Below are 23,547 nucleotides of genomic sequence, written 5' to 3' on the forward strand. Positions count from 1 at the left end.
TGCCACCTTACCTCGCAAGCAAATTTCTCGTCAACGTGCCCCTGTCTTTTTTCCGTCTTTGTTGACACCGGATTGGCCGGGTAAGGCTGATCGACGACTACGGAAAGAAACGAGAAAGGGATTGTCCCGAGTGAATCTGGAGCGTCATACATGCTACCCTTCCCTTCTCTCCCTCTCTCCGTCTGTTTTTTGGCCTCTTAGCTGCTGCGTATCAGAGGCGCCGTGCTCTTGTTAAAGTGATCCGACTCAGGGGGGTGAATTAGGAGCAAGCATGGGCAACGAAATGGTCGCGTAAGACGAAGTGGGCACCATGGAAGCGATAAGACAGCCAACGAGGGACATCCTGGTATCGTCTGCTCGCTAGCCTCGACACTACGTGACCGGAAGGGACAGGGACCTGCCTGGCTGCGGAGCAAATAATACGACGGCGTATGGCTGGCGAGCATAGTCGTTGGCGGAGTAAGTAAGACTTGCGTTAACCTGATCATGCAAATCGTATGGGATGTGCCATTGCAGAAACCTGATTCTGACAAAAGAGAAGCGCTGCAACATAAAAGAGCTGTTACGAAAGGAGATAGCGAACTTGCCATGGACGAAGAAGGTTATGGATTCTTCAGGCGGCTAACCGTCTGGGTATTCTGGTCTCATCATGTGGAGGCCACGCGCAGGGAGAGCGTAGGATTCAAAACATAGAAGAAAAGAAGAACAAAAAAGGAGAAGGCTGATAAAGAAAACAAGGAACAGTTGCATGAATATGCGCCTCTTTCTCTGAGAGCAAATAATAAAACCTAAGAAAGAGGAAATCAACGGACCAGGTGGTCACCAATAAAAACCGCGACAAAATAAAGAGTTTGGTAGCGAGACCAATGCAGGTATTTAAAGGTGTTTTGCCTCATACGGAGATTCACTTGGACTGGGGACTTGTGGACAACGCGTGCAACGGATGAAATAGACGAAAAAGAAAAAGAAAAGAAGGAAGGAAAACAAGCTTGTTCGAGGCTGCATCCCACAGCCTTTCTGAGCTAGATGCAGTTTTACGTCGTATTATCGTATTGTCGTGCTCGTGGTTGATGTGACCCGCACCTTCCGCTTGAATCGATGTGCGACCAAAGTGGCTGGGCCATCACTAAATTCTTAGAATGCAACCTTCCAGAAGGGCAAACCTGGGCAGCTGAAAAGGCAGTCGCAAACTACGGCGTGGACTGCGTCGTCTGTGCCCCGGGGAAGCACCTTCCACTTCCCCTTGATCCCCTCCTGCCTTGGACGGTCTCAGCGGTTGGCGTCTGTCGGGCGGGTAAGATATGATTGGCAGTGAGATGGGAAGGAGCGGCGCAGCGGCACTACCCTGAGTGCGATGGAGCAGAGTTTCACAGGAAGGGACGAGTGAAGTACAGCGGGGGAAAGAGGAGATAAAGTTGAAAAATAAAATAAAAGGATAGGCCCGCCGAAAAGATAATGGACAAGAAGATCAAAAAAAGGAAAAAGTAGCAAATAGTGCGTCGTAGAAAATGAGAAAAACAAAATGAAAATAAAAAAGGAGATTGGTCAGATGATTGCGTCTGCATGTCAATGTTGACACGCCGTCCCTGGGAATGTTGACCGCCGTCCAGGGAGTGTTCCACGAAGGGCCAGCCAAAGAACCGATGATAGCTGGCAATGTCTGTCGTCTGTCGTTGTTCGTATGTCGTATCCCGTTCATTCTGTTTTTCCCGAGCCTTGTTGCTGTCTCGTCCCGCTTGCCGTCCACCCTTTGATACTGCCCAATGCCATTCTCCTTTTTTCCATTTGTTTTAAAAATGTTTATTATTCTCGAAGCCCTCAAAGGTTCTTTTATTTTGTTCTTTTTTACGGAGTACTACTCTGGGCAGGCTCCGTACTACCAGAAAATATTGCTCTCCTCCCGCCTTTCCGCGTTTTTGTCTTAATGGTGCTATTCTTGAACCCTTTCCCTGCTTGGGCCCTTGCTTCCCCCCTCCACTTTATGTCCATTACCGAGCGGTCGCTACCCACCTCCGACCCGTACAGCACACGACGTGATTCCACAGTAGTATGCCGTTCTTGCAGCTGTTTGTGGAAATTACCCGCTTCTCCTCCATGAACCGTCCTGCTGGGATGCTATTTTATTATGTTTCTTTTCTTTTCTTTTTCTTTGGAGGGGGGGATGAAGCTCTGGTCGGACGGCTCTCCCGGTACTTTCTTGACAGCCGGTCCTTTTTCTCTCGCTTTTTTACTGTTTCTCTCCGTGCCGTTCCGCGGTCCTTTCTTGACGGTCATTGCAGTCAACCTGGTAATGTACCTTTTCTTTTCTTTCTTTCTTTTCTTTCTTTCTTTCTTTCTTTCTCCTCCTTTTCTCGTTTTTGTTTTCATTTGCCCCTCAAAATCTATCCTCCCTCCCTTCCCCATCCTTGTACACTTCGTACTCCAATTTTATGTCCTTCCCAATGCCGTTAATCTCTCGTTTCCGTCTCCTCGGGCGCTTGCAAAGCACATTCTGCTTTCTCCCTTTGCTTCCAACTTTCCACAATTCTTACACACCCTTACGCCCCCTTTTTCGTCTTTTCCCAGCACGGTACGGCGAGCTTCTCCCGACTAGGAAATTTAGACCATAGCCATATCCACCCACTACTGTATTCCGTATGTATATGAGGACGACGGATATAAATTTCCATCGGATCAGCACCAAGGGATTGGACCCAACGGACGACTCTGTTGCCGCCGCGAGGCTTCTGGATCCCAGCTCGTATTAGTTTTGCCCATGCCGCGTACTGCACATATATATACGGATCATTTTCGTGACCGTTGGCCCGAGGATCTGGACCGCAAATCATTAAACCGCCGGTTCCTTTCCGCCTGTTTGTACAAAAGTACGCGGCGTTGCAAAACAGGTCCCACGGTCGTCAATTGCAAAACAAACTACGGAATACGGAGCACGGAGTTCTCCATATTGCCATATCCACTTTATGCCACCACGTCCAGTGCTCCACGGACCATCACCCCCCAAGGCAGCTAATTCGCCTAGCCGTGGCGCATTGCTAACTTGTTTGAAACCTCCCCAGTACTTTGTTTTTAAATTTTTGTTCTCTTTTTTCTTGTACACCTCCGTTTTGACCCATTTGCTTTTTTTGTCTTTTGCCCCATTGCGACCGTTTATTGTGACAGCCAATCTATTCCTGATTCATTAATCGAATGGCACAAGCCGCAAACCCTTGCAACTGTTGCGGCTCCGCACGTACAAAAGAAGACAAAAGAAGTCGTTTGTCTTGAAGATTGATGTTGTTTCGTACGCGAGAGGAAGGACGCTTTAGACAAATTATGTGCTTTACAAACTGGTGAACGAAATAAGATGACATAGTGTGATCCCATGGGGTTAAAATGAAAAAAAAAGAGTCCCCAAAATACACACCAAAACACCAAACAACGTGCATGAGCACATGGCATGGATGGTCCAATAATCAAAGCCAAAAATAAGAAACACATGTCGTACCGATGTATCGGAGAGATGAGATTCGATCTGTGTGAGACAGACCGTCACAATCGCTGTTTGGACCACCTGTACGACGCAAGACTCGAAGCTCGTACACCGTACGACTCGACCTCTTGTTGGTCAATGCATTGTAGGCGATTCGTCTGGCTTGTGAAAAAGTTTCGCCGTCGTTATGTAGCGGTACGGGGAAGATGCAGCACGAGCTCTTGGAACAATATTGTCGCCTTGTCTAGCCCACTAAACCTGTCACTGCCGGAGCTGTTTTCTTGCTGTCCGTGCTGTCCGTGCTGTCGTTCTGTGTCTCCATTGTTGAAGTCTCAGATTGGGGCCCAGCACTATCTTTTGCCGTTTCCCCTTCTCGGTAACTGGCCGCTTTGCAGCTCGGCGCGTCCTCTCACATTTTGTGCGCCATTTTGGTCTTGCCTCTTCCCCCCTTCGTCGAGGTCTTTTCAGGCTTCTGAGAGCAGTCGGATGATGCAATCTAGACTCGTCCCTTTCATTTCCTTTCCAGTTCTTTTCTTTATTTCGGCCGGACTGGAGGTGCGGCACATTGTCCCAGCTGGCGGGTTTTCCTTCTTGTTCTGGCCATCGACCCCGAAATTCAGTACGAAGTATGCTGAACTGAATGTTTGATGTACTCCGTCTCTGTGCTCTGGGCCTTGGATGAGGGGCGATGCTCTCTTGTCGTCTGCAAGGATCGCACGCACCAGCCCACTTCACGTCACATCGCCGAACTTGGCCAGTGCAGATCCGGTGAACACAAGGGTAGGGGGGGGGTGACTCCTGGATCTCAACTCGCCTGGTCTGGTACTCTCTCTAGATGCGTCCTTTGAGCATGTCAGTTTGGCCTTTTCAACCTTCTCGGAAATCAGGGGGGAGTGTGCATTGTGCATCTGCGAAGCTAGTCAAAGAGACGCACAGCCCTGAAGGACTGGCTGACGCCAAAGTTCCTCCCGTCTGCTTGGGGCCTTTTCATTTTTGTCCGCTCCCTGTTTTACAAGCCTGGCCTGGCCCCTTTGGGGGTTGGCGTTGTTTGTCGTTGCCTGTTGTCCTTTTTCGCTCCCTTTATTAGTGCGTTTGGATTATTCCCAATTTGTGTTCCTCTTGACTTCTCGTGCTTCTGTCTCGCCTTTTCTTTGACTGGTGAGCCAAAGGCAAGGGATCCTAGTTTTGTCCTCTCGCTTCCGCACTTGCCTGGGCTCTCACGCAAGCCTAGACGGAGCCTCTCGTCTGTGGGAGGGCCTGCTTCCGATTCGCCCATAACACAAGCTCTGACCTCCGCACATCTCTGTGCAAGTCCGAGGAAAGGGTCTCCCTGTCTTTCCCCCCAGTAGCCCGACCTCGCTTATCCCACCCACGCGTGTCCAATAGCTCTCAATCATTTGACCGCAGACTACTTCCACACGTCGATGCGTGTTATGCGTGTGATTCTCGTCGCCCCTCATTGTATTTTGTATCGTTTTTGCATGCGCCTGTTCGACTCTGGGTGGTCAATGCTCAAGGTCGCAGGCAACTCAGGCGCACCCCTCTCCTGCCCTCCTTGGACATCGAAGCTTGCTTGGGCCTTGGCCATGCGCGGCTGCAGAGGAAAGAATACCGCGTTCCTGGAAAGTCAGCACATGTCTCGACGAGTCTTGCTAGTGTCGATCAATATGCTGTGGCTTTCCAAGAAAAACCCGGCGCTCATAGGCCCCAGCCCAGTTTTTGGTGATTTTGCTGTGCGTCCATGCCCTTTTGGGCGCAGGAAAGAACACGCCATTGCGAAACATCGAACGATTCTCACGTTCTGAGGCTTGCCCTCGACGCACATGGCCACCCGTTAAGGAAAATGATAGACTTTAATGCTGCACGGCAGACAGGAAAGCCCCAATAAGGCCGTCGAATGAGTCTGGGAGGGAAGTCGAAATGCCATCAAAGGAAGACGGCCTTGGGCCGTCCTGACTCCATCTGAGATAAATGGAAAAAAGCTTGGTTCGAGGCGGAACATGCCGGATGTGACAGCGACAAATGGAGCGACCGCTCTGTGGGTAAATAAAGAACTGAAAGATTCCCAAGATTAAGATTCCAGATCACTATTCCCACAATAAGCCCCAGAATGGCGACCCGAGACTGTGACCCAAGACTGTGACCCAAGGCCACCGAGGCCTCGGATGGCCCGAGGCGTCCGCCTGAATATTGACACGAGAGAGAGTTGAGATTGCCGAGAATAGGCGAGGAAACTGGCCTTTGGTCGCACGCCCTCGGCTAACCAGCTTTTGTCGACAATTGACCCTGTAAACAGCAGTGACGCGCTGTTCCCAGGACATTTCGTAGTGTTTTCTCTCGTTGCCATGTCTTGTTTTTGAACTTGTTTCTTTTTCCACTTGCTCATAACCCGTATCTTGTACACTCTTCAGGTCCAGTACGTCACATTGCTGGCCTTGAAGCAAAATAGCGCATGCTCAAGATTGAACCTTTCTTGCTGCTTCTTCATTCTTCGCCTTCTAGACGTTGGAGGCCGAACATCGTCTCTCCTCCAGTCCACCACCCACTTCCAATTTGCGCGCTGGCGGGTGTTTCTCGCTTTCGGTATGGGTCGGTTGGCCTTGCTTGGCTTTTGACGTTTAGTGCATTTCGACGTAGCTTCTTTATTTCTTGATTGTCGTCAGTGTCTCTCTGTACTCCGTATCTTGAATGCAAACGCCAAGCCGACACACCCGGTAATTTACATTTATGCTCGAGTCCCTGCCGGGGTGGAGAGGATCCTGTCCCATGTAGGTGACTACTGCGTCCGGTCCCGAGTGGTGCGGCGTGCGCCCTGTGCGCTCTGCATTCCGCATGCTTTCCCGCATGATTCCCGCCTGCACTCTGCCGTTTGCTGGCAGCTTTTGTTTCCTTTCGTTTTGTCCTTGGACCCGGATTTTTCTTGTTGTTCGTCGTTGAGTTACCTCATGTGCACTCATGTGTTGAATCGTCAACCTCCTTTTCTTAAACGCCTACGCGTCTCTTGCAGTCCCATCAGTCGCCTTCGTTTTGACTTTTGGTGTCTCGAACCACATTCGTGCCAAACGTGGACACGACTTACCGGCGAAGCTGAAAAAGACAGAGGTACCTTGCTTATCACTGATTGCTGGCTCGCATGCCATTGCTGTCTTGAACCACAGCCGTTGATTAGTCCCCCCTTCCTTCGCTGTCGAAATTAGAAAAGATGAGACGTTACAAAGCGACGAGGCCATGTGACAGGGCTTACCCGGATGCGCTGCTGGTGCTGCTCTGTCGCGAACGCGTGTCGAGAGTCGAAAGAATCGTTTCCGCCCCAGCTCTTCGTTGCCCCTTCCGCCTTCCGGCCTCCCAGCGTCGCCCGTTCCTTGATGCGATGCCGCTTTTTTTTTTTTCTTCGCCCGCGCTTGTGCATGTCTCAGGCAAGAAAATAATCAATAAAATACTGGTACAAAGCCGGCCGAGGGCGTTGGTGCCATTCGTTGTGATGCGCACGTCGTCATTTCGGGATTTGTTGACAGCGGCGGAAGCCGGCCTTTTCCTGACTTGGGCATCTTACTTGTTGGCGCCTCAGCTGCTCCTGCCCTCCCTGAGCATGCCGCCTGCGGCTCGTGGTTTGTCGCGTGCATGCTGCCTTCCGTCGCTTTCGTTCTGCTGCATTTGTTATGCATGCCTGCCCACTATGCATAAGGAAGGAGCTTTGTGGATCGGGTGATTGGGGCAAGGCAGGTCAATCGTTAGCTCCTTCTGGATTCATCTTGAATTGCTCTTTTCGAGCAGATGGAAAGCTCCTTCTGCTTCTTAGGCAACGCTCTTTCCTTGTGGATATGTTTATCAAGGTTACGAATTCGAGGAAGGAACGACAGGTCTGTTTCTGATTTGTGACTTTTGGCAATGGGCTTCTATCGGTTTCCTTTCGCCAGCGTTCTATTCTGTCACATTTTTCGATCGTTCTGTCATATTTTCTTGCATCCTCTCTGACCTCCCCTCACCTCCTTTTTTCAACAGCCACCCTCCATTACATTCCACGCCGTATGCAAGCCCATGGAAATTCGAAAGGGCAACTAAGATTCAAGCGGAGAGGTGAACCCCCAAAGCTTGGAACAAAGCAAAGAAATGTCTCGACCAACGGTCGTCCAACCTTCCAGCCGGTCGTTTGCCAATGCTGTCTCGCTGGTGAAGACAGCCGACAAAAGAAACATTGCTCAAAAGCACAAAGCCAAGAGATTCAGCCAATTGTTGGCTCCCAAACGAGCGTCGATATTTCGCCAGTACCGCCGACAAACCCACCGAATATGCTGGTAACTCTTCTTTGCTTCCCCTGCCCTTGCGTCTTTACCTGCGGAGTATTACTCCGTAATACTCATCCTTCTCCACCGAAGGTCGTTTATCTGCCTCCGGCGCCTACCAGTATTCTCAGATGCAACCCTGCACTTCGCAAAGCCAGAACGAGTGCGTGTAGGAAATGTTCCGCATTCATGAAGTATTCTCGGACCTCGAAACACTCTCACCCTCACCACAAGCCACGTAACCTGTCACTCCTGGAGCAGCTTGAAAAGGAAGTAAACGACATGCCCCCAGACACACTCCCAGACACTCCTAATCTCAAAGGTCGAGACTCGTCTCCTCTGAAAAACCCCACCAAATTGTCTTGGTGAGCTCACGTCTCACAAATGCTCCGAAATCTCCATGTCTTAAAGGGCCAAACACGGTACTTTGTGACACCTGCCAACACTACTAAACGTCTCTCTAGAGAATTTCCACTGGCATTCGCCTGTTTCGCATCCCAGCTTTGGTGTGACCGCGTACGTGCATTTGTCTGCTCGAATATGGGGACACACTGGTCATGGGTGCTGAGGCAAGAGTTTCTGAAGCATGTATCGAAAACAAACTCCCAGACATCAAAATGTACACATCGACAGAAAATGGAGCTCACCAAAGCACGACCCCACAGTCAACTCCGAACTTCCCATCGGGCGAGGAGCCTCTGCCTCTGCGAAGGGAGATTCTTCAATAGGACCAGCAAGCTCATCTGTCCCTGTGTCTCTTCGACCACCCAACACGAAGAGACACGCTCCGTACGATCGGTGCAGGTTAATAAATTTAGTGCGCGGACAAAGTGGCAAAACTACTTTCAAGGCCAGCTGTGCCCTGGCTGTCACTTTTAAACTTCCTGGGTCATTTCCTCGTACCCTGTGTAGTGGTACTCCACACAATGTTGTCTACGGTCTTAAAGGCTGGGTCCAAGCCAATCCTTATTTGCATCTACGATCTACACAGGTACGACATGCAACCATGGCGATTGCGTGTATTTGTATCTATTGCGGCTGAGCACTGTTGGCATACAAGTTCTAGGCCTGAAAAAGACCTGGATAATCCGAACAACAATACGACGCAGCATCCTCACTCTTGCCACTGGTTTCACTAACCTGTACCATGTACAGACACATGTGCATCGTCTCCATTCACACAACTTCGCCATTCTCGACGAGTCTGCCGAAGCACAATATGCGTGTAGGCTGTCGATACAGACCGTTGCATCGAGACGCCAGGCATGACACTCTCACACTCGTTCCATGCTTGTGTATTTCGATCTAGTGCCACCCGAAAGGTTGCTTGGAGCCAGGTACATCAAGCCGATGCAGTGTACGACGCGTGTTTTTCTTTTCCTTGTTTCTTGTATTGTTTTCTTTTATTATTTTCTTCTATTTGCCGCCGGGCTCGTAACATGTCTGTTTCGTCGTATCACTGTGGGTTCCGATTCCCTCTTCTTTTCTTCTTATTGCGACGTACAGAGTGCCATGTCTTCTAGTTCTACTTTCTTTTTCTTTTTTTTTTTTTCTTTTTTTTTTTTTGGTATGGAGTAGCCAATGGGGCACAGCATGTGGCCTAGCTTCTTTTGTGGGCTAAGAACGAAGTCGAAAGTCGACAAACGCTTACAGGTGTGCGACTATTACAACAACAAAACTTACACCCCTCCCTCTTCTATCCAGCAGCCAAGCCGGGGCCCTCTTCAGTCCCTCTCCACCAGCGAGAGAGGTGTGGCAACATCAAGACCAAGCGACTGTCTACGAGGACAAAATAAGTAAGTAGCCGGCCGTTCTATCTCCTTCGACAAAACATAGACCACGGTTCCCCATAGTAGGCCGACCACGCCAGATATTCTTATATCTTCTTGCTTCCTGCTCCCTTGACGACCGTTCTCCACTTCTTCTTTCTTTCGGTCGTTTGTTTCCTTTTCATTATGTCGTTATAAGAAACATCCGTCCACCCATTCCAACCCATCTCTCTGACACCTTTCATTCGTTTCTTTGATACATCTGTGTCCATTTATCTTCTGCCGAGCGTGATTACTTCAGGTCACACGCTCTTTGTTCCTGTACATTTGCCATTTGTTATTTTTGCACCAGATACCCCTTTAGGCGATTTATATGATTTTGTGGTTTGTTGTTCTTTGTCGCCCCATTGCCTTCCACTATTAAGCTTCCCGACCAGTCACGAGAACGGTATCAAGGGACCTACACAAGCGACCTCACGAAAACTCAAAAGCCTTGATTCTTGATCAAAGGCACCAAAGAAAACGAATCCAGCATTACTGGATTTTCAACATCAGAAACCATGGGTCTTCACGTTACGCCGTATGGCACATTCTATGTGCAGCGAAGCCTCCGGACAGGTGAAGTCATGCAAGTCTTGCCAGTGAAACGGCCAGATATGCCGAGTCATCTTCCGTCCGTCGATTCCCTCGGAATCACTGAAAATTTTATCGAGAGCCGCCGGGCATCACTAGCAGCGGACACAGCACGGGCAGAAGATTCACAAGGGCGGTTGCAGCAAGAGCTGGCAACAGCTGGCGGCGAAAGCCTTTTGGCAACAGGCAAGGCAGTTTTGGCACAAAACGGCGGCAGCGGCGGCGACAGCGGCGGCAACAGAAGCAGCAACACACACAGCTCACCTTTGGCACCAAATTACGACGGGGACGTGGAGATGGCCTATGGCTCATCCACGTCGGGGTCAGCAAGTGGCGCGCCGACATCGCCAGTTTCATACCCGCACTCTGCAGCGCGGCAGAGAAGAAGCAGTAGCCATCGGAGCAGCAATACGAACTACGTCCTCAGTGAGGACACCCACCAGCAGCAGTCATCGATGGCTATGGCTCCGCACATGTTACCGGTCCGTCCCTGGCCTAACGCCCTGTAGGTTGTCGTTGGGTGATGGTATCCCTCAATGGAAAGGATCCGTCATGTACAGCAACATTATTTACGGGTTGTTTGTGCATTTTGGTACGGAATAAACAAAAAGCTGACTGTGACCGTCAGACACCAAGAAGCTACGGTGAATCTTCCTCCGTTCCGCGAGATCGACTCGGCCAGGGCTCTAACCCACGAGGAAGAGCTTCGCCACGAAGAGCTGGTTTCCAGTAGAGGAGGGGGCCGTGGCAGCCGGAGTAAGTCAACGGCCTCACCACGCATGGCGAGCCTACTCCACAGCAGCAGCCGGAACTGCAGTCGCAGCAACAGCACGAGCCACGGGCACGGTTACGGGAATGGCCACCACAGCAGCAGCAGCAGCAGCAACAACAACGCATTTAGCATCAGCAACATGATCAGCCACGGAAGTGAAGGTAGCGCGAGCAGCGTGTATAGTGTGAGCGAAGTGAGCACGCCTTCTGGGCCCGTTTCGCCCGGCCCGGACTACTATTACTGCAATAGCAACAACGGCTACTCTCCAGCGACGACATATGCCGCCGTGTCACCTGCAGCATCGTTTGGCGGAAATAGCGGTTGCGGCATGGTGGTCGACGAAAGCGCTTCACCGCAGGTACCTGCACCTGTGCGCCGTTCAAGCCAGTCAAGCACGCCTCGGGCGGGCCGTGGACACAGGACTGGCACATCACCATCGCCTGGCCAGGCCCCAACACGTGTACCCGGGCCCTATGCTCCCTCTGCGGCCACATATGCTCCTCCTGTTCCCCATGCGGCACCTCCCTTGCCTCCTTCACCACTTGCTGCTGCGGAGGCTGCTCCACTGAAGAAGAACAAGACGGTGTGGATTATCCGCACGCTGGAGCCGCGCAAGGTGACATCACGACGGACAGCCGACGGCACTGACGACTACGAGCCGCAGCGAGTACAGACCCACGTGGAGACGCACATTGTGCCTTGAACGGAAAAGGCCAGCCCGTTTTTATTTCTTTTTCTTCTTCTTTTCCTTTTTTTATGAATTCGTCGGGCTTCATTTCTTATTAGCTTTGCCATTTATGTTGATACACGAGACAAGAAATACGAAAGAAATACGGGTTCCTTTGATACCTACTTTGTTACATTACATGGTGTTGGTGTGGCTTTTCTTTTGGCAAAAGCCACGCCTACTCTTCTCAATTTTTTTATTTATTTTTATTTTTATTTTTAATTTTTTGCTTGGCAACGGGTGGCACTCGTACAGCCGCCATATAGAACAGCACAGCAAGCGGAGGATGAAAACGATGAAACGACAACATTGTGGAAGTTCGCAGTACGGAGTACTCCGTATGCAAATGCTACAATATTCATGTCTAAATCCCATTAATGAGCATGCAGTTTCAACTTACAGTACCCATATCGTGCGGTATACGATACGACATACGACGTGCATTCACCTAAAATCAGCAGTTTTGTTTTCCTTTTCATAGGTCCCGTTTTCTGGTCTGCGGCGAAATCCCACATGTGCTCTGGCATGAGAGTTTTCTCCGTGTTGGTCGCCGTTAGAGGTGAGAAGCTGAGCTTGCGGCCTGTGCCCTCTGATTGGCCGGGACGGCCCATCCTTCATCCCCCCTTCTTCTCACGCTAAGGCCGTCGGAGCGCGGTTGTTGTTGATCGTACGGGTGAACGGAGAACATCATTGCCGTTTTCAGAAAAGCCCTGTCAAGGAGAGGCAGATGCCCAGGATCGAGCTGTGCTGACAAGGACAGGCGAGGGAGCAACCGAGACAGCAGGAGAGGGTGACTGGAGGCTGGGTCGCTTGCATGGGGGTTATGTGGTGTTCAGATTGTAGATTACGAATTTGCATAAAGCTGAAAACAAAAATACAACGTGAAGGCGAGGGAGCCAAACAAAGAACACAGGGACGAGCTTGCCACTTAGTTGCAGAGGCAGGAGGGCCCCGCCCCTGTCCGAAACATGGGGGAAGCGTCGACCGGTGTGTGCTCATAGGAACCCCACGACCATACTATTCCCGAATTGGAAATTCTTGCGAGTGGCGCGCCCGCTCAAAAAGAAAAGAAAAAAAGAAAGAAAGAAAGGAGGAAAGAAAAAGCAAAACATAAGGAATATAAACAAAAATAATATACAAATGACGTCAATAAAAATGACCTGATATATGGGGAGAAAATATAATATATAATAGTAGGATGATTGGCACATTCCCTTGATATTATTTGGTATAACTAAGAACCCAGGTCGGGTGAAAAATAGGTACGACTTACAAAATCACACAAATATTCGTGTTCTTGCGGAATAGCAGATACCTTGATATTTTGCTCCTGCAGAGTACTGCATACGGATACGCTGTAGCCGCTCGCACCTGGAAAGATCTCCGGAGGTACGCTCCGGTGTGGGCTGCGGGAGAATGTCCGACGTGGCGCCATCGCTCTATCGTCTTCATCATCTCCATCGCTCCATCGTCTCCATCCGCTGGTATCCGTCGCCATCCGTCGCCATCCATCGCCATCTCCTTCAGAGTCTCCTTTTGGCGTCTCGGGGCATAGCCAAAGTAGGCGATGATCACCATCGGCCAGCTGCCACAGACAGCTCAACTGGTCGAGGCCGCTCCGTCAATCTGGCGGATGGAGTTCTCGGAGTTTCTCCGGACACGATGTCTTGCAGGGAGGTATCACGGAGTACACATCTCGAAAGAAACATATCTCCAGGTCGTGGACACGAAGTAAGGGGTATCTGGAGCCTCCACGGCAACGATGACATTCATATCGATGAATTCTATCCCGACGAAGGGAAAGAATTGCAAGGAACGATGGTCTCCTATGCTTCCCACCCCCAAACAACAGCATAAGTCGTACGATTTTCCATCGAGACGCCTTCTTCCCTTTCTAGCGCTGATTTTCATTCGCTTATCGTCGACAACTGTCTACCGGTGCCCTGCAGCATTTGAAGCCCCGAAATGCACACATCATGCAGTCCAGCGGACCAAGGGACACGGAGTCCAAAGAACAGAACGAGAAGCGTGGGAGATGTCGCGGAAATGCCACGGAGAACACAATACGCAGTAGCACCCGAACCCTTTTCTGCGTTCTTTTGTGTAGTTCACGTTTGGTCAGGATGAATTCTCATTCTACACCGTTTGCCTTCGTTTCCCGCAGCAGCACATCCGCAGACGGTCGACACAGCCTCCTCTGGTTGATACGGTGTCGTTAATGACAGTCGCAGCACTGTTTCTGACAACGTACCACACTTGCGTTTAGGAGCCACTTCTCCTCCTCTCGTCTCTGCAGAGTGATGTAAAGGAGAACGTGTGCAGGGAAGACAGAAGTAAAGACGGTACGTCTCGTGACTGTCTGGTGATTTCGCACCTTTTGATCAGCCGTGTTCTACTCCTTCTTCCTTGCTTACACCGCCGCCTGCTGGTCGGACTCAGGATAGTACCAATTGCGGATTTTGGGCGGGGCGGCCCAGGGTTACATTGCATGGATTCGCTTATCTGCACCTCGCTCGCCATGGAAAGGTCTGGCTGCGAAGGGCGCCTCGAGGCCTGTATATGCACTTCCAAGGCAGAAGAGATTTCGACGGACTCCACATCAGTTCTCCGAGCAGAGGGTATTCAATTGTTTGCCACATGTCTGTGCTTTCTTGGGTTCTTGCTAATCGAAGCAAGAAGCCCAAGTTCGTGTCTGTTCCTGTCCCGAATTGCCGGGTTCCAGGGACTTTTAAAAATCGACCGGTGTACTTTTCTCTTGGTAGACTTCCCTTTATGGCTTTTATTCATGTTACGTCGTGCTTTCGACAGCATTCTTTTCTGATGAGTACTTCCTACGGATCATGGCCGTAAGAAAGCAGCTCACCATCATGTAACTAATAAAAACAAAAAAAAAGGCACAAAAGGAAAGGAAGAGACGGGCTTAGCTAGCTGAAAAAAATGATAGATAAGATATGCAAAAGCAACAAAAGTGACGAAAATAGCAAAGTCGGGAAAATGAGTGCAATATCTCCTAATTTGGAGATATGTACATGTACGCATTCAAGCACTTATGCATCCTATATTTCTTAGGTGAGATAAGAGGAGCGATGTGAGAAGAGGGGCAGATCCTACTGCTTTGGAAATATACCCCGAGTGTCAATATATGTGTTTTTCAAAAAAGGCAAGATGGAATTCTCAATCATAAATCTGAAGCTCGTCATGAAAATAAATAGAAACAAAATACAGTCGTATACTCCGTACGACATCGGTCGAGCGCAATTCCACCGCTCATTGTTTCACTGTTACACACCTCACAAGGTACAAAAGAACCTGTTGACAGTCTATTGTAGACTGCATCTCACTTTGAAGACCGACCGTGCCGTTCCCGACCACCGGTCCGTCCAGCTAATTCGTAGTGTCTTGCGCCATCCATCCCTTTTCAGACAAGCAGTTGGCAAGCTGCAAAGTACTTTGTAGTGCTGTATTAAACGATTCTTTGGGGAATACGACATAAAAGGCGTCGTACTGGAGTAGGATAATTCGACGAGTTCGAGTTTTGACGTGCCCCTAGCCCACTTCTGTTCGTTGCTTTGCCCAGAAGAGTTCGTCAGCGTTCAACACGTCAACGTTCAATGTTCTTAGCGTGGGCGCTTTGCATCGACGCACGGCATTGACTAGAGCTTGTCTGAAGGCAGCCTTCGCCAAACAGTGACATTGTGTTTCCGAATTGGGCGAATTAGACGGCCATGTTGACTTCTGGGAAAGAAGAAGCATGGGAAGAGCGGCACAATCCATAAACATGGTGGCACTGGCAGATGGGTCTTGGCGGGCAGGCGACGAGGTGAATTGCTGCGAACACCGAAGGGCAGAGAACGACGTAACTCGCGTTGCTGGTCATCGTGCGAAATCCCGGATAGAGCGCGGAGGAAGAGAGACAGAGAGGCACTAGAGAAAGAACACTACTCCGACATCCGCACCTCCCTGACCATCGGATCGGCACTTTCCGGTCTTGGGGAGAGATTCAAAGTGTTCTGAGTTGAAAACAAAAGACACCCGGAAAAAAAAGAAAGAAAAAAAGAAATAAAGGGTTTCAAGTGAAGAAGTCGATGTGAGACAGTTCCCCACGCGGACTTGTCTCCAGGGCCGCTCACTGGCTCTCTGGCTGTCGTTTTCCTCTTGTCTTCAGCTGGCCTTGCCATCCTTGACAGAAAAGAGACGAAGACAGAGGAAGGAAAACTGGGGTGGGGTAGAGGGGGCTGTGCGAGAAACAAAAAAGGCCATGCTCAAGAGGGACAAGATTTTCGTGATAATACTGCCCGGAGGATCCTTGCAGAAAAACGCGGACTCTTCGCACGCGTTTACTTCGGAGACAGTGACTAGTTGCTGATCTTGACTCTCGCTCGCGCTGATTTTGTTTCTTTTGGTCTTGTCTCGACTTTGTCCTCCCATATTTTGGTGCGCCGTCTCGCCCTGTGCTGGGAGCACCATCTGCCCCGGGCGCCCGTCGTCTCTCTCTGCCCACACCCATCCCTGCTCGCGTCTTTTCTCTTTTCTTTTTTTCTCCTCTTGTCCACGGCATCCTCATCGCCCGCAAGAGAACCCGCGTGCGCTGTGGGAGGACCAGGATGCCGGTGTAGCGTGTGAGACGTTTTGCGAGTCTCGGACACGGACTGGTGTTGGGCGAGCGGGCACGGCTACTCTTGATACTGGGCGAGAACGGTTGATCCGAAGAAAGCGAGGCAGAAGATGGCAAAATCTCCAATCCAAACACGCGGACAAGATCGCAGACCAATACTTTTCGGCGCTGATATCCGCTGATATTCTAGGACCGCTGCTTTCCGTCTTCGCGGCATTGCTAGTTGTCGATCCGCCGGTCGCTAAATAACAATACGCACTTTGGGCCCTGTGCATATCGCGCGCATCGCTCGCGCTTCTCCCACGTCGCTGTCTCGCGTCATCGCAAGTGTCGTTGACTCTTTGTTTTCTTCACCATTGCATCTTCTTCGTACTTAACACTCCTTTCCCTGTTTCTCTGCCCCCCTCCACCGTTCTTTCCTTTCTTGTATGGCCCCTTGTTGACACAGGCAGGAAGTCTGGACATCCCAGTAGCTCCTTCCTGGACTCCGTATGACGGACGAAGCACGATCACCTGACTGGCATGTTTGCAGCGGCAGTTTTCAAATCGTGCAAGGTAAGAGCGACGGTGCTGCCTCCGTCACATGGTTCGTTGTCGGCAACTAACTGGATATGAAGCGATTGGCCCAACAAGGCATCCGGCACATAGATGGACATGATGATAATTCGTACAAGCCCTGCGCATGTTGGCTGGCGCTTGCAGGGTTCTCACTTTCTCGTTTTCCTCTTCCGGATCTCTTCTACTTGTGGGTCTGGCTCCTGCTCATTCTTGTCAAACGTGCACTGTTCTCCGTCCGCTTTGACGCTGCCAAACGTTTCCTGACTCCGTGCAGCAGATACACTTGTGCAACCCAACAACGATTTCTATCCCCAGCAAGCGAACCTTGGGCTTATACGATTCTTGCTGGAAATTAATGGCTGCATGCCGGTAGGGCACTGATCACCGGGTCTAGACAAGACCAAATCCCGAAGTGAAATCCCTGGTGGGCCACCATATCCACGATTGGCTACGATTCTCTTTTGTTTTGCCTCGTCAATTCAACGCTGCCGGCCATGTCACCTTCCTTCTATCGTATACGGTGCATGCACTCCTGATTCTCATCACATCTCAGTGCATCTCGCCCACGCCTCCTCCATGTCGGTTCAACGTCTTTTTTTCGGTAAGCTGGGGGCGTGTGTGAAAGAGACCTATCTTTGGGCTCACTGTCCCATCCGAGCAACCGCTCTCCAAGTAAGGCCGAAAACCGCTACTATGCAACCAAGCTGCGACTGCATATGGAAAAAGTGTCTTAAGCCGTGTCCCTAGGGCTCACCAAACCCCGCCCCCTCCTCACCTGTCAGCGATGTCAAGCAGCGAACACCAAGAATCGACCGTTGTCTTGGGCTTCTTCCTCTGCCTTCCGAAGTCTTTTTAATGAACAAATGTTCTTTACCTGTTTGCAACGACGTTAACCCAAAAGGGCAACTTTACCAACCCGGGCCCCTGAGCCCGAATTCTCAGTGCGTGGGCATGCTATTCCCAACGGATCTTTGCATCTGAGGGCAAAATTGAAGAGAAATTTAGACAGGGGCTAAACTGGGGACATTGGCTCAAAACTGGTATAGCAGACGGGATGGGAATGCCAGATTCCGTCCATTCTCATTCTCGCGTCTCGCATGTTGTTCGCTTCTCCCTTGGCCGGGTTTCCGACTGGTGTTTCCTTTTGGCATTCGATGTGCAATGCCTCTCCTGATTTATTGCCCGTCATCTCCTCGGAATGGTTTGTCCGAGGGTATGGTCAATATATCCGTATCAGGAGATGTTGTTATATGCGCAGTCATCAAAACGCCTGGTTGTGACGATGGACCTACGTCGTAGCAACCAACGAAACCGGATCCAAAGAGAGGTAAAGGGTAAGACATGCAGGACCGGCCTCGTCCAATGGCATTCCATGGTCGCCAAACGAAAAATACCCAATCTGTCAAGATACATTCAAAGGGCATTTGAGTGCAGACACACAAAGGAGGGGAAGACTTGCTGGCCCAGTCGCTGCCCCCTCCCTTGCGTCTTGGTCTTGCGTCTTGGTTTTGTGTCGTTCTGTTTTCAAGTGCAGTGCCTTGCCTGGCTGATGTTCTACCTCGTGATACGTTGCCCCAGCCACAAGGCGTCATCTTATCTCCAAATTTTCCATGAGACCATTGCCGTGTCCTGTGGTCGGACTTGCACGTAATTTGTCGATCCACGACGCGGTCCCCGTTTGCGGTATCTCTCTTGGTCGCATCCGCTGCCTTCTCACGAAATGAATGGCGCGTGATGTCAAAATTCCCGCAGCCAAGAAGCATTTACCAGGAACAGTCGGTGCCGCATCCTCTTTTTTTTCCCTCTCAAAAACGACAGATCGAAAAAGACAACAAAACAGTTTGCTCAACAGGGCCGATTGCTCTGCATACAGCAAGGGAAAAAAAGAAAAGAAAAGAAAAGACAACAGAGATAAAGTTTACACTAACTTGAACAGAGCAGCAACACAAGGAGCCCTTAGACATGCTGACCATGTCGCAGAATGTAATGAGAAAGCGCCCATCCTGGCATCCGACGCAGCCGGCTCAAAAGGGAACGGGAATCAAAAGCTGGAGTTTTGGCAAAACGGTTCGACTAGTCCAGAAATCCGACCGGCACGGTATGCCATTACCATCTGACCGTCAGAGTAAGTAAGGGTGAAGAACAAAGACGAAAGTGTCGATATAGCAAAGATTGTTTACAATTTTGAGAAAACTCGCCATTGACATACGCTATCTAGATAAATGTTGACGGTGGTTGTTGAAGAAAAGACTCCCTTAAGGGGAATTACCAGTTGAGAACCCACGTAGTGGCATAAAACGAGATTGACCTTGCTCGCTGATGGTTGCCAAAACTAAATCAAAATAGGCCTCTTGATGACAGAGTAAAACAAGACGCCCAACACCGCAAACCGGAAATGATAACAGCCCAGACACAAAATGAACGCAAAAACGCAAAATGGACTCAAACCGACACCAATACCTGCCTGTACCTGAACCCGGACCTGGATCGAAAACACAACTTTTGAGCCTTTTTGCCCTCACGACAGCTGCTCCAATATGCGCCGCTTCCTCCGCTCCAACAGTTCCTGTTGTACTTCCTCGACCGTCGGCAGGATCCAGCCCTTACCGTCGCCTATATCACCCGGCAGCGGTTCCCAGCCTGGTGGCGGCTTGCCTCCAGCGTCGGCTGCCGCGGCCAGTCGTGCTTGCGCCTCGGCCTCCCGTGCCACCTCGTATGAAAGCAATGTGCTGTCTTCTTCGTCGGGGCCATAGCCGTAGTATGCCGCATCCACGTCCTTGCGCAGGTCGTCGCGCTCCTCGAGCGGTGCGTCCGGCCCTCCTCCGCCTTCTTTCCCGTCCCGCCGTCCACCGCTGGCCTTGGCTCGCGCCGCTTCAAACAGCTCCTTGACACCGGGCAGCTCGCGCGCCCGGCCGTAGTACCGGTAGCCCTTGCCTGCCCCCGGAATCTCGCGCCCGTTCGCGTCGTACTCCTTGTTGGGTTTGCCGCCAGGCCCTGTCCGCAGCGTGTAGTTGGGCCCGCCCAGATTGCGGATCTGCACCTCCCACATGTGCTTCTCACGCATCAGTTTGTTGATCTCGTCGTTGAGGTCGCGGACCTGGAAGTCACTGAGCGCCGGGTCCTGGATCTTGGACACCTTGCGCGAGATTTCCTTGAGGACCTGTCCGCGCCATCGCTCGCAATTGGCCACCGACGTCTGCTCGGTGATGACCTTTGGCCGTCGCTGGCGGCCAATGTCTGTGATGCCAAGGTCAGCAGCCTGCGTCTCGCGGAAGCGAAATAGCATGGACTGCGCCTTTTCAGCATTGCGCGCCTAGAAGAGAGTCAATACAATTAGACCGTGGTCGCATAAGAACACCTTTGTAGAGACGAGGCAGTGTTGAACGCACCATATTGTCGGTTCGGGGGATGTGACGCCCGAGTGAGAAAGGGACGAGGAGGAGGACGAAGAGGAGGATGGGAGAAGAACAGAGGCGCGACAAAAGTGGTAGTACTGTTATCTATATGCTAGGGACAGTACATCGGATAGTCGGTGTAAGTCGTCGGGTAGTGGTCCCTGTCGTCGCCGTTGTCGCTTATGAGCCGCGAAAACACGCTTTGGAGTCGTCGCGACGAGAAGTCGTCCACAATGCAAATTCAGGGCGTCCAGCCTTGCGGGGCACACCAATGTTCGTCCGGCCAATCAGAGCCAAACTTGGCTCCCAGCCAGCCTGAGCCCTTTCCCATTTCTTTATAAGCCAACTAATGTGACGATTTACCATAAAACATGCCCGGGTAGCACAGTGGTAGCTGCGCCTGCCTAGTAAGCAGGAGGTCCGCGGTTCGATCCCGCGTCTGGGCAGTTTTTTGCTCTTTTTTTGCATCGTGAACAACAATCCACAGGCTGTTTATCCAGTGATAATATTTTTTTACGTCAATATTTAGTCCATTTCGTCTTTGGTTTTGAACTCCTCGTTCCTTCCTTTTGGTTCTCACTTCTCCGTTCGCTCCTGCGTCACAATTCATGTTCTTCTTCGGAAGGTGCACTAGTCTGAACTCGGCAAGAGCGATCTGAAGCTCTACCGGCCATCCAGGTACCAGACAGTCATAGCGCCTGAGCTCTTAGCTCTTATCACGAGGCCACTGTCTCAAGCTGCCCGCATGCCATCCAGAACTGCCAGTCACAAGCTTCAGTTTCCGCCTCCAACCACATCTCGCCATCGAGCGTTGAAGGCTCTTTTCCTTCATTCGCTTCTCGACCCCCCGTCTTGTCGCTCGTTTGGTTGTCCTATAGTATCGATTCTTGAATGACGGTACCGACGACAGCTGCATCCACGCCTCTCCCCTCTTCTCTACCATTTCTCCGTCTCTCCGTCTCTCCATCTTTCCGTCGACGACAACAAGAGACATGGCGACGGCCGCCGTCGTGGCAGCGGTAGCTGCTTTTGCACCTCTAGTGCAGGCTATGCAGCCAAATGCCGTGCCTCCTCTGCCGGCACCAATGCGGCCGCTGCAATGGGGCCAAATAAACTTCCTCCACACGACGGTGCGTTGCGGACGTGAGGCGATCGTTGATCGTTTTTATCCCCTTCCTTGTTGTCTTTTATCTTTTGCTTCATAGACGCTAACATGACTGATTTTTCTATGACTTAGGATACACATGGCTGGCATGCAGGCCATCTTCAAGAGTGAGTTCAATCCACTCCCTCTGTCCTACTACTTACACACGATCTAACGTCAAATGTCCTCCTCTCTCCAGATCCCAATATTCGGCTGATTGGGGCGACTACATTTCTTTTGCTGACCACATGCGGCAGCGCGCTGACAAGGAGGGTGTGGACTTACTGCTAGTCGACACGGGCGACCGTGTGGAGGGCAACGGACTCTACGACGCGTCGACACCAAAGGGCCAGTATACATACGACATCTTCCGGCAGCAGGACATTGATATCATCTGCTCCGGCAACCATGAGCTCTACCAGGCTGACACCGCCGATCGCGAACACCACCAGACCGTGCCCAACTTTGCCGGCCACTACCTCGCTTCCAATCTCGACTACATTGATCCCAAGACGGGCAAGCAGGTGCCCATGTCCGAGCAGCGGTACCGCACCTTCCAGACCAAGCACCAGAAGCTGAACATTGTGGCTTTTGGCTTCCTCTTCAACTTTACGGCCAACGCCGCCAACTCGGTGGTGCAGCCCGTGCAAAAGACGATGCAGGAGCCGTGGTTCAAGCACGCCATCACCAAAGAGCCGGCAGACTTGTTTGTCGTCATTGGCCACGTTGGTGCGCGCATGGCCGAGCTGCGCGTCATCTACGACGCCATCCGTGCCGCGAACGCACACACGCCCATTGCCATCTTTGCGGGACATGCGCACGTCCGCGACGCCGTCCGCTTTGACGACCGCGCCGTAGCCATTGCCAGCGGGCGCTACTTGGAGACCATTGGCTGGATGTCGGTTACCGGCGTCAAAGCGGAAGCACCGGCCCCCGTCACGTTTGCTCGTCGATACATTGACAACAACCTTCTCGGCCTCTACTACCACAGCGGCACCAACGCCACCACCTTCCCGACCGACCACGGCCTGAACGTGACGGCCACCATTGCCGCCGCCCGCTCGGACCTGGATCTCGAGACCCCCTACGGCTGCGCCCCCCAGAACTACTGGCTGCAGCGCCGCCCGCACGACGACCCGGCAAGTGTGTTTTCCCTGCTGCGGAAGCACGTCCTGCCTGAGGCGATTGTGCGTCCCGACCGCGCCGACGTGCCGCGCCTGGTTCTCATCAATACGGGGGCCATGCGCTTTGACATTTTCCGTGGCGCGTTCACGCGCGACACAACGTTTATTGTGTCGCCCTTTATCAGCCTGGTGCGCTACATCCCCGACGTCCCGTATGCACTGGCACGGCAGGTCCTGCCGATTCTGAACCGGTTTGGCCCGATCCTGAGCGCCATGGCTGCCGAGACTCGCGCGGCGGGTGTGACGAACGAGTCTGAGGCTTGGGCCGGTGTCACGGACTGGCGGGAAATGGGTGTTCCGGAGGCGTACTCCTTGAGAGAAGAAGACAACGCCCGCGTCGTCGGCGCTGGTGGTGGCATCAAGGACAGCGGCCACGACGCCGCCCAGCAGAAGCCATTGTTTGGCCGCTGGGCAGAGACCACCGCTGCGAGCGGGAGCCGCTCGGACGATGATGCGTCCCGTCCGCCCCTGGTCGCCGGCTACACGACCTGGGACGATTTCGGCTTCGACGGCGACGATGCAGTCCACGAGCCGCTGCCGCATTTCCGGCTGCCCAACTGCATCCAAGCCGAGGCCAGCTTCCCCAAGGCGGCGACAGGGACCGAAGAGGTGGCCGAACCCGCGACGGTCGACTTTGTCTTTTTCGACTTTATCCAGCGCTTTGTGCTACAGGCCCTTGCCTATGCAAAACAAAGTGCAGGTGGTGTGGCGCCGGACGGCACACCGTACAAGCACTACACGGACGCAGACGTCGAGGCCTATCTCGAGAACAAGTTCACCGACTACTTTGCCGACTGGGTGAAGCGCAACTGGGGTGACGAATGCACTTGAGGGGGTCTTTGTCCGTTAGTGTCAGCATTGCCAGCGTTTCTGATTTTTTTTTTTTTTTTTGAATTTTGTTTTATCTTTCTATTATTTAAGTCTGGTTATTAATGTTTTGAATATCTTGTTTTGATTCAACGGAGATCATCACACATGTCACAAATGGTACATAGACA

General features: G+C 51.6%; 3 protein-coding genes and 1 non-coding gene across 4 annotated transcripts; 3 read left to right on the forward strand and 1 right to left on the reverse strand.

The window, feature by feature from the left end:
* Positions 1–10,081: 10,081 nt before the first annotated feature.
* SPBR_05878 (uncharacterized protein) lies at positions 10,082–11,629 on the forward strand (the record flags this gene model as incomplete). The annotated part of the gene is made up of 2 exons (XM_040764141.1): positions 10,082–10,580; positions 10,794–11,629. The coding sequence occupies 2 exons, from the start codon at positions 10,082–10,084 to the stop codon at positions 11,627–11,629; spliced, it is 1,335 nt and encodes a 444-aa protein (XP_040622581.1).
* A 7,715-nt stretch (positions 11,630–19,344) lies between these two features.
* On the reverse strand, positions 19,345–20,112 carry SPBR_06166 (pre-mRNA-splicing factor ISY1; the record flags this gene model as incomplete). Its single annotated transcript, XM_040764428.1, has 1 exon — positions 19,345–20,112. One exon carries the CDS (start codon positions 20,110–20,112, stop codon positions 19,345–19,347), a length of 768 nt encoding a protein of 255 aa, XP_040622582.1.
* A 482-nt stretch (positions 20,113–20,594) lies between these two features.
* SPBR_09478 lies at positions 20,595–20,667 on the forward strand. The gene has a single exon. It is a non-coding gene; the product is annotated as a tRNA-Thr (tRNA).
* Positions 20,668–21,213: 546 nt separating this feature from the next.
* On the forward strand, positions 21,214–23,380 carry SPBR_05685 (serine/threonineeeee-protein phosphatase family; the record flags this gene model as incomplete). The annotated part of the gene is made up of 2 exons (XM_040763948.1): positions 21,214–21,351; positions 21,623–23,380. 2 exons carry the CDS (start codon positions 21,214–21,216, stop codon positions 23,378–23,380), a joined length of 1,896 nt encoding a protein of 631 aa, XP_040622583.1.
* Between the last annotated feature and the right edge of the window lie 167 nt (positions 23,381–23,547).

The sequence above is a fragment of the Sporothrix brasiliensis genome (genome assembly GCF_000820605.1).
Source record: "Sporothrix brasiliensis 5110 chromosome Unknown Cont15, whole genome shotgun sequence".
Lineage (NCBI taxonomy): Eukaryota > Fungi > Ascomycota > Sordariomycetes > Ophiostomatales > Ophiostomataceae > Sporothrix > Sporothrix brasiliensis.